Raw genomic sequence first — 10,514 nt, 5'->3', positions numbered from 1 at the left:
CCAAGAGCTCGGCTCAGCCCAGGGCTGCGACAGAGCCCCGGGAGCTCTTGAGGGCTCTCGTCTGAGCCTCCGCGGCCGCAGAGGCCGCGCGGGCAGAAGAAGGGCAGGGGAGGGCACCGCGGCTACACCTCTCGAGCGCTGCTGAAAAAAATCAAAATTGAAGTGCCCACTTCCCCCAAAGTTCAAGAGAGAGCTCCGGGGCCGAGCGTTGGCAAGAATGCGCTTATTCCTGGCCAGGCGGGGGGATGCGGAGGGGAGGAGGGGACCGTCACCTGCGGAGGAGAGAGGGGAAAGCCCCCGGGGATATGGCACCTATGGGGCTGATGGGGGAATCTCTCTGAGGGGGGGCTCAGCCAGACCCTGAATGCCATCAGCCACCCCCAGTTTGGGGGACTGGAAATCTGGGAATGGAGTTTTTGTACCGCATACGCCTGTTTGTGCCCTCCCCGTGGAGTGGGGCGGAGGCTCAGCCCTGGGGACTGTCCCCAAGAGTCACCTGGAGCCCCTTTCAACCCCTGGAAACAGCTGGATGCCAGAGAGCCCCTCGCTGTCCCCTGCCCCAGTGACACCCACCCACCCACTGTGCTGCAGGGGGCCGAATCCTGCATCCCCCCCCCAGAGACCAGAGCATCCTTCGGGACCAGGAGCTCCCCCGGCCCCAGGCGGGTGGGAAAGCCCTCCCCGGGGGGGGGGGGGACGGACGGGACACCCCCTCACATGGATGGCGCGGGAGCCTCCGGCAGCGCCCAGCTCTCCAGTTTCCTTCCCTGCTCCCTTTCCCCCTCTGGGATTTCCCAGATCTGGGGGGGCGGGGGGTGCACAGGGTGACATTTCCCTTGGGGACACGTCCCCTGAGGGACAGAAGGGCACGTGGGGGTGCCAGCAGCTCCGTGACAAAGTGGGGCCAGGCTGCCTCCGGTGTTGCTCAGACACCTTTACTGGCTGGACTGCAAAAAAATATAGGTCCAAATCTCCCAGTTTCAGCCTCGTCTCACCCCAGTGTGCCCCGTTGCACTCTGGGGACGGGACGTGAGCCCGGGTCCCGCGCGTGGTGCCGCCCGTCCTGCGCTCCCCGGCGCCGCGCAAGGTCACGCCGATGTTTTATTCCTCCCCCACAACCCACTCCGTCCCTTAATTGCAGCCACACGCACTTTGCAAGTGTAAATAATTGCCTTGGCGGCTTATTAATGACTTTGGCGCGCTAACGAGCACCGCGGCCCCAAAACACGCTCTCAGGGGTGTCCGACCCTTCCCCCGGGCTGCCGGGACCCCCAAAGACTGAGGGCGTTATCACCCAAATCTGGGTGCAAACTGCCCTCAGCTCTGCCCGGGCAAAAAAAAATACGCTCTTCAGCCCAAGATTAAAAAATGAACCATCGGTCGATTCGACAGCTCCACCGTCTTCCTCTGCTCGCGCAGGCGCGGGAGCAGCACACCCTCGTCCCCCCTCCACGGTCCGTCCCCGTCCCCCCCCGGTCACCGTGACCTTACCTGCGTCCCCGTCACATCTCGCTGCCGCCGAACAGAGCCGCCGGGTGAAGCCGGTGGCGGCGAGGGACGGGCTCGGTGCCACGAGGCTCCATCCCGCTCCTCCTACAGCCAAAGGTGCATCTCCCGGCCGGTCCCTGATGCCCTTTTGCTGGAAAACCCTCCCGGCTGTGGGTGGAGGTGCTGCCATGCCACGGGGACAGCCGTCAGCGTCCAGACCCAGCCAAGAAGCCGCTCTGGCCTTAATTAAAGGTCTTTAATCACCAGGTAGGTGATGGGTGGGCATCAAGCCGCTGTTACATCCCAAGATGGGGGCTAACGGATCCAAGACACGCGTTGGGGTTGGCCGGGGGCTCTGGAAGGACCACGAGGCACGAGCAAACCAAGGCACAGGTCCCAACCCCCCCCTTCAAAAAACAATCTGTGCCACAGAGGCAGTTCCCACCTTTATTGCTCCAGCTGGAGAGTTTTTCCCCCTGCTCCTCTCCCCATCCCCCACCCCATCCCTTCTTCTTTCCTGGGGACACAGTGCCCTCAAGACATGTCACTGTGTCACGGAGCAGAAGGACACAGTGGCATCCCTTCGGCACCCAGGCACCGCAGCGACCCCCCTGTCTCCCTCCGTGTCCCCTCCACTGCATGCGCTTAGGTGAAGAAGAACATATTTGGGGGCAAAACATGGCCCTTTCTTACCCCCCGGCCCCCAGGACAGTGGCACAGCCCCACATCCATGGGGCAACCTGCCCCCAAATCATCCAAGTCCAGCTTTCCTCCAGGGAAGGGCAAGGTCAGACCGGTCTCCCTTTCCAGGGACGTGTCCGTTCCCAGTGGGCTCCCAGCACAGCCCAAGCAAATGGAAGGTATTCACAGGGAGGAACTGCTTGAATTCACCGGGGTCTTCCCGAGCAAACCCGCCCGCCGCTGGAGCCCGGCTCCCCGGGATGTTCGAGGGAGCCCGGTGCAAGGAAACGGGGAGCCGGGACGTGGGGACCGCCGCCGCCCCATCACCCTCCCTCCCCACCCTGGCTGCCCGATGCGGCCGTCACAGCATCCCGTCTTGCACCGCATCCCGTCTTGCATCGCATCCCATCTTGCACCGCGTCCCCTCCAGCCCCATGGCTGAGCGCCATCAGCAGAACTGCAGGAGAAGCAGAACCAGGGGCGGGCGGTGAGCCCTCACTCAGTCCCCAGCACCGTTTCGGGGGGCTCTGCCACCCCACCCCACCCCCGGAGCTGGGGAAGGGTTGGGGCACCCGGATACCCCCCGCCAGGGTACAAACCTTCCAGCGGTTCCCACATTCGTTGCACAGCACGAATGTCGTCATGGGCTCATCGGCGCTGCGCGTCTGCACCTAGGACGGAGCGGGTGGCCGGGTCAGCGGAGACCCCTCTGGCGTCCCCCGGAATCGGGGTCCCCTGGGGACAGGGGGGGAACCCCGGGGGCTTTGCGGGACTGACCTGGTTGTAGGTGCAGTTCTTCTTCTTGCACTTGCCGCACTGGAAGAGGTCGGTGACGGTGCCACCCGTCTTGGCCATCTGGTGCTCCCGGATGGCCTCCTGGGTCATGGTGTTCCTCAGCTCCTTCAGCTCATCGCTGGCCATCTCCTGCCACCGCCACCGGCCCGGCAGGGTCAGCCAAGCCAGCACAGGGTGCAAGCCCCCATGGTCCAGCGCCCTCCCCATCCTCTCCAGGACCAGGATTGATCCTGCTCTCTGTGCTCGGTGGTACAGGGCTCAGGGGGGTTACAGGGCTCTGGGGTGGGTAACAGGGCTCTGGGGGGTTACAGGGCTCGGGGGGGGGTTACAGGGCTTGGGGGGGGGTTACAGGGCTCTGGGGGGGGTTACAGGGCTCTGGGGGGGTTACAGGGCTTGGGGGGGGGTTACAGAGCTCTGGGGGAGGGTTACAGGGCTCGGGGGGGGTTACAGGGCTCGGGGGGGGGGTTACAGAGCTCGGGGGGGGGGTTACAGGGCTCAGGGGGGGATTATAGGGCTCTGGGGAGGTTTACAGGGCTCTGGGGAGATCCCAGGCAGTACCCAGATCTTTTTTAGCTGCCACCCCCCCCCTGCTGATGCACCCGGCTCTGACGCTCCTCGTGCCCCAGCCAGCACCAAGGTGGGAAGGAGAGATGCTGGGACAAGTGCGGTGTGGACACCACCAAGCCAAGACCCAGCCAGCCCTTGGGCACCGGGAGCGGAGGCGGGGGGATGCGCATCTCACCCCCCTTCGGAGGTAGCACGGATGTGGTCCACAAAAGCCAGCCCCGTGTCCCCGTCCCCCCCCACCCGCCGCCCACCTCGGCAGTCATGCGGGCGATGAGGCTGGGCAGGATGGCCCCGCACAGCACGTTCCTCCGCAGGCTGGGGTTCTTGGGGTCCTTCAGGTTGCTGATCCTGCTCCGCACCCGGTTGCGATACTTCATGTCCGTGCTCTTCAGCTCCTGGAAGATATGTTGGGGGGGTCCGTCAAGGAATCAAGGGGACGAGGTGGGGGGATGCCAGCGCCATGGGCACCCACTGCTGCTCCGGACTCGGCGGTGCTGATTGTCACCAGGGCCAGTTGCCCACATGCATGTGGTGGCCGATCCCAACAGGGCTTTGCTCCCGGGGGGACCATGTGTGGGGGGGTCTCACCCTCCTTGGGCTCAGTAGGATGAAGCACAACTTGGGATGTGGGGAGGAAACCAACTTTGTGTTTCCCTGCTGTGACACCCAAAGGCAGTTGGGGCACAGGGATGGTGACCAAGTCCTGTGCTGGGACGTGAGTTTGTGGTGCAGAAGGCTCAGCTCGCTCTCCTCCTCCCAGGCTGGCCAAAAAGTCACCGGCTGCCTGCGCGGATGCGGGCAGATGGACTGAGGTCCCAGCTTCGGAGGTCCCACCAGGCTGCAGGTAAACATGGCCAGAGCGTGGGAGGCACCAAAAATCACAGCGTACCCAGGAGGGGGAACCACCGCGGGGCTGGTCCCGGTCTCGGGGGGCTGCCAGGAGACCCCCAAGCCTTGAGCTGGAGGTGAATGGAGGTGGCTCCATCCCTGCCAGCGTGGCACAGCCTGGGGACTGCGATGGACCGGGGCTGGCAAGAGACACGGGCTCCCACAGCAGACTCAGCAAAGAGACCTTGGCTGGATTTGGGTTTTATTTCCCCAAGGATGAAGGCAGGTCCCTGAGCAGAGGGATTTGGGGCTGACACACAGACCCCCGGAACCAGTTGCCCTGGGGATGCTCTGCTCAGCATCAGCATCAGCATCAGCATCAGCATCAGCATCAGCATCAGCATCAGCATCAGCATCAGCATCAGCTTCTAACTGGGGTCTGGGCTCCCTCTGCAGGCAACGGGGACAGCAGAGCCTGTCACCCTCTGTCCTTGTCCCCACCACCCTCTGTCCTTGTCCCACTGCTCTTGAGCCTGCATGTGTGTCCCCCAAGAGATGGAGCCTGGGGACTCCCAGTCGTCGTCACCCCCCTTCCCCCCAAAGGATATGGTCTTCGATCTCCGATGCCATCTTCTCGCAGTTGACACCAAACTCCTTGTAGTCATCTAAAGGGCAGAGAGGCCAAGGGGTGACTTTCAGAGATGAAACCAGCCAGGTCTCACCGTGCACCAAGAAACCCCCCCAAAAAACCCTCACCTCTCCCCCTCAACTTGCTCCAGGCACCCCAGCTCTAAAAAACCTATTTTTACCCATCTTAAACCTTACAAAGAACCCATCTCCACATCCAGCCCCTTACTGGAGACCCTACCAACTTCCTCCTCTTTCATTTTGGGGTTGAACAGTGAGGAATGAGCTACAGCTGCCGTTTGTTTGCAAGTTTGCTGCTGCAGGGCTGCGGGCATCCCAGGACGCAGAGCCTCGCTTGTTATTGTAGGGTTGCTTCTCTTAAGGCTATCCCGTAGGAGAAACAGCCCTGTTTGGGCCAGTAGCTTAGGGAGGAGATGATGGGTTACCTGCTGCCCCTTTGAATAACCCACTGGGGGGACCTTGGCTGGGGCAATGCTGAGATCCCGCAGCTCTGCGCAAGCTTGGAGGCTTCTTTCCTCCCTGTTTTGCCATGTGCGATGAAACCAGGGTTTAAAGCTGCCTGCTTGCCCAGGGCAGCCAGTTCCTGCACCACCACCCCCAGCTCCAGCATCCCCCAGCTCCAGCATCCCCCCAGGCTCCAGCATCCCCCCAGGCTCCAGCATCCCCCAGCTCCAGCATCCCCCAGGCTCCAGCATCCCCAGGTCCAGTACCCCTAGTTCCAGCATCCCCCAGCCCCAGCATCCCCCAGCTCCAGTACTCCTCAGGCTCCAGCATCCCCCAGGCTCCAGCACCCCCCAACCCCACTCACCGTCCATGCGGAGGGCGGCCGTCAGCATCTCGATGCATTTGTCCCGCACCGAGTCCCCCGTGAGATAGCAGGGGGCCAGGAGGCAGGGGCTGGGGGAGAAGATGGGGCTGGTGGGGGTCCGCGGCGTCTCCGGTTTGGCCTTGCCGCTGTTGGCTCTGCAGGGACACACAGGAGGATGGGCAGGCGCCCGGGTCCCGGCGCAGCCCCAGGGGACCTGCCGGGGGTCCCACAGTGGTGGGATGGGTCTCTCCTACCTTTCCTCCTTGCTGTCGCTGGAGTTTCTCCGGGAGCCGGCGGGAGCTGGCGAGGGGCTGGTGCCCACAGAGGCTCTCCTGGGGGCGGCACGGGAGGGGGACAGTGGGGGTGACACTGTCAGGACAGGGAACGGTGGCAGGACCTCAGGCACCAGCACATCAACACGAGCGCTTGGAAGCCAACAGGATTCTTCCCAGGGGAGGATTTGCTCCTCATGGGGAATGTCCCAGTGCCCGTGGCAGGATGAGGGGCTCCCAGCCACGTCTACCCACCCCGGACATGGGTCCCATGGTCAGAGCATCCCCAAAGGGGATCGATCCCCAAAGCATCCCCAAAGGGGATCGATCCCCAAAGCATCCCCAGGGACACCCCCTCCTTACCGCTCCCCTGACGGTCTCTTCTGCGGGGAGGAAGAGGAGATGGCCGAGGTGGTGGAGGACCTCGAGTCGGCAGAGTCCCTCCTGGCAGGACGAGCCCCATATCAGAGGGTGGCGATAAGGACCGGGCGGTGGGTCCAGACCCCCATCCACAGCCCAGCAAGGGGCTGGGGTCTGACCTCTCCCACCCCCCACCCACCCACCTCTCTTTTTTGCCATCCAGAGATGACTTCTTCGAGGACGCAGCGGGGCTCCGGCCGTTGCTGGACTCTCTTCACCGCAGAAGCCCAAAGGAAGGGAGAGATGCTCTCAGGGAGCTTGGCCCCAGCGTCCCCCGCTGGGATCCGGGCAGCCGGATCCTGCCTCACCCATCTGCACCCCCCATCCCCGGCCAAGTCATCCCCGAGCCCCAGCAGCCCCCAGACTGGCGGCAAAGCCTCCCCCAGGCTGGCAGTGCCCGGCGCCAAGGTCGGGGTGCCCTTCGGCGTGTACCTCTCCGGGTTGGAGTCGGCAGGGTGAGCCCGGGGGGTGGTGGCACGAGAACCGGACTTGCTGGGCTTCCTAGGGCCAAAGAGAGCGGGGCAAGGTCAGATAAGCACCGTCAAAATACCCCTTGCCTAAGGAATAAATAGCGTTAAAGAAATTAAATGAAAAAAAAATGCCGTTTCTCCCTCCCCCCTCCAAAAGCTGCCCCGGCTGCCGGCAGCTGCCCTTTGGTTCTCCAGCGGTGCCACCGGCACCCGTGGACAGGCAGAGGTGGATAAAACTCGTAAGGAGCGAGCGGAGGGTGGTCTCGCATCAGCCCCACCGATGCCTTGGCCACCGCGGCTGGTGGCCCCCAGGAGCGGGCAAGGAGCCCCCACCTCTCCTTGTGCTTCTCCTTGTGCTTCTCAGCCGGGCTCTTGGGGTGCTTCGCCCCTTCGTTGGGGCAGCTGGAAAAATCCAGCCCCTTCTCCTTCTTCTCCTTCTCCCCATCCGCCTCCTTCTCCTTCTTCGGGGTGGTGGAGGGCTCTGGGGGAAGGATTCGGCTGTCAAAGGCACGGTCCCAACCAGAACCTGGGGAGCCACATCCCAGGGTGGGGGGATGGCTGGGGGGATGCTCAGCGCTTGGCGGGGGCTCACACTGATTTACACCGCTCCATCCTGGAGCAAAAACGAGCCCTTGGAAAATCCATCAAGCCCACGCATCGCCTGGCGGGACTGGGTTACAGCACGGGACTGATCCCACCCCGACCCCCATCAGGGCTTTGGGGTGCTGGGATGGCCTGGGAGGATTGGGGCTTGGGGAGTGGGGGGGTTCCTGCCTCTCCCCGGCATCGCTCACCCAACAGCCGCTTCCAGTTCTTGATGAGGATTTTGGCCGAGGCCACCACCTCTTCATCCGAGCAGTGTTTCCGCACCGAGTTGACGGCCACCCCGATCCGCGTGGTCTGGGGACGGAGAGCAGGGACGCATCCTTAGAGATGTGCCAGCTAGTGCAGGGGCGGGGGGGGGGGGGACAGGACAAGCCACCCCACGGGGTGTCCCCCCACCAGCAACTGCTGCCCCCCTACCCAGACCCCCTCACCTGGAGCAGCTGGATGGTCATGGTGTAGCCGGTGAGGGACTTGAGCAGATCCAGTGCCCCTTCCTAGAGGGGGGAGAGGCCACGGGGACCCTTGAGATGCTGGAGAGAAATGGGGGGGGGCCACACCGAGGCAGCCCACATCCCCCCTTCCCTCTCTCCAGCACCAGGCAGCGGGATCCCAAGGGGATTGTGTCGGTCCCCGGGGAACGCCTGACCCTCCACAGCGATGCACTTGTGGAAACCCCCCCCGCCCCCCCAAATCCAAATCCTGACGGATCTTCCCAGCGCAGGGTGATGTCTCCCAGTTAGGAAGCAGGAGCTTCCATTAAAGCTCGGGAAAATCCCTCTGTAAGGAAACCTGGGGCTGCCGGGAGCCGGGGAGGGCTGGGGGACACCCGAGTGTCCCCACGCAGGGGTGCGAGGGTCCGTGGGACACGTGCCCACGGGGCTTCAGCCCGACCCTGGGCATGCAGCGGCTCCGAGGCTAAACATAGCCCCGGCACCGAGCCCTCCTCCTCCTCCTCCTCCTCCTCCTCCTGTGTGGTATTTTTAGAGCCCCAGTCGCAGACACCAGTGCGCAGGTAACCCCCTGGCAGGGGACACAGCCCCACGCCAGCCTGGACCCCCGTCCCGCCATGAGGGGCTGGATCAGACCCTCCCGGTACATGTCCTCTGCAAGTGATGGGTGCTGGGCACGTCCCCGTACTGCGGCTGGACCCTCGCTCCGTCCCCCTCCCCGCCGCCGGCACAGGGGTGCGGAGCAGGAGGGGGGGGCAGGATCGGTCCCTTCCTCCTGGGGTAATTCCCGGGGGGGAGCAGAGCTCCTATGGGGTCCGATTCGGTTCCAAGCGTTGGCATCCCAAAAAGCCGCCGAATTTGGGGGGGGGGGATGGCAGGGCTGCCCACCACCCCACCCCCCCCTCCCTTACCCGTGAGCCTGCACCTTGGCGGGGCAAAGGCCGGCGAAAATGGTCAAATATTAACTTTAAGGGCCGGGCTCAACGCCGCTCGCCGGGACGCCCGCGTGGATCCTCACCTGGCACAGAGGGTGGCAGGGCCAGATCCTGCCCCCCCCACCCCCCCCTGCCACCGGCTCACCATCGCCAAAGCCACCCGGGAGCCACCGCTCGGCCCCCTCCCCTCCCTTTGCACGCTTGCACGTGCTCGTGCAACAGGCAGGGCTGTGTCTGGGGTTTGGGGAGGGGGTCATGCCCCCCCCTGGCCCCCCCCCGGGGGTGTTTTCCCTTGCATGGGGCTGAGCCCACAGCACTGGCCCCGATCGGGTGTTGGTGGCCGGGCCGGTGGCCAAGCACCTGTCACCCACGTTTGTCCGCAGTCCTGGAGCTGTCACACACACCCCCCAGCCAGACCCCCCCCCCTCCCGATGTCCCTTTGCCCCCCAAATCCCAACAGCCGGGAGCCATGGGGTGTTGGAAACCCCCAAATTGAAGGCAAAATAAAATCCCCCGGGGTGCTACGTCTGACATCGCGAGGTTGGGGGGGGGAGGGCAGGGGGGGTGCAGGCAGCACCCCGGGGTGTTGGTGGCACCTTTGGGTGCTCAGCACCCTCCAGACCCACTGAGCCCCTCCGTGACCGACAAGTGGAAAAAAGGGGGTGAAGAGCAAAACCCCCCCCCTTTTCCCTCCCCCGCCCCTCCCGAGCCACGCTGCAACGTCCAAACACGCGTGTGTAAATATGCACACGCGTGTAAATACACACACACGTGTAAATACACACAGGTGCGCTCACGCCGAGGGGCTCGGCCGCCTTACCGTGCTCTTCCTGGCCACCATCTTATCCAGTTTCTTGGCAATCCGGACCAGTTCCTCGGCGGGCCCCATGCCGGCGGCTGGCCGCTCGCTGGCCGGGCTTCGGTGGCCGGTGGAGCCAAAGCAAGGCGGCAGCGGGCAGAGCCGGGCGCTGCCAGCATGGGGCTGCGGGCAAAGGTGGGAGGGCGACGGGGTGCGAAGCGGCGGAAAAAGAGCGGAGGGAGAGGGGGGAAAAAAAAAAAAAAAAAAAAAAAAAGGGGGAAAAGAAAGGGAAGGGAAAGGAGAGAAAGCAAAAAGGAGGTGGGGCTGTCCTGGCCAGTTATAAACTCCTGCCAGGCAGGCGAAATAGCACTGGGAAGGGCTAAATATAGCTGAGAGCGCCAGGCAGGGCCACGATTGCAGGAGGTGGGGGGAGGCGCGCAGCGGGGTGCACCGGGACGCACGTCTGTCCCCACCGGAGGGGACCCCCGGAGGTGTCGGGGTGCCGGCTGCCATGGGGCTGGAGCCTGGTGTTGGCAGGGAGAGTGCCCGGGACGTGGCATTGTCCAGGATGTGGCATTGTCCGGGACGTGGCATTGTCCGGGACGTGGCGTTGCCACCGCGGTGGCTGAGCCGGGGATCCCCGAGGGGTGCCGGGGGGTGCGGTGCGGTACCAGCTCTGCCTGCCATGGGGTTGCTCTATCCAAAGCCGGTGTCAGGGAGTTCCCTGGGGGGGGGGGGAGGTGGGTGG

The 10,514-nt window shown here is 64.2% G+C and overlaps 1 protein-coding gene across 3 annotated transcripts; it reads right to left on the bottom strand.

Annotated features, from left to right (window-relative positions):
• Positions 1-733: 733 nt before the first annotated feature.
• TCEA3 (transcription elongation factor A3) lies at positions 734-10,022 on the bottom strand. 3 transcript variants are annotated; one of them, XM_082494289.1, is made up of 15 exons: positions 9,788-10,022; positions 8,015-8,077; positions 7,772-7,877; positions 7,311-7,458; positions 6,940-7,008; positions 6,651-6,719; positions 6,451-6,531; positions 6,070-6,147; positions 5,816-5,970; positions 4,969-5,024; positions 3,783-3,938; positions 2,947-3,093; positions 2,769-2,840; positions 2,589-2,626; positions 734-2,554 (listed from the first exon to the last, which is right to left on the bottom strand). In XM_082494289.1, the coding sequence occupies exons 1-14, from the start codon at positions 9,854-9,856 to the stop codon at positions 2,618-2,620; spliced, it is 1,278 nt and encodes a 425-aa protein (XP_082350415.1). In that variant the 5' UTR covers positions 9,857-10,022; the 3' UTR covers positions 734-2,554; positions 2,589-2,617. The 3 variants fall into 3 exon arrangements, with proteins under 3 accessions (XP_082350415.1, XP_082350414.1, XP_082350416.1); XM_082494288.1 differs by having other exon boundaries at positions 734-2,626; XM_082494290.1 differs by lacking the exon at positions 6,651-6,719 and having other exon boundaries at positions 734-2,626.
• Between the last annotated feature and the right edge of the window lie 492 nt (positions 10,023-10,514).

Source organism: Vanellus vanellus (genome assembly GCF_965231255.1).
Source record: "Vanellus vanellus genome assembly, chromosome: 22".
Taxonomy (NCBI): Eukaryota; Metazoa; Chordata; class Aves; order Charadriiformes; family Charadriidae; genus Vanellus; species Vanellus vanellus.
The sequence above is the reverse complement of the archived record's forward strand: the minus strand, read 5'-3'. Positions and strand labels throughout refer to the sequence as shown.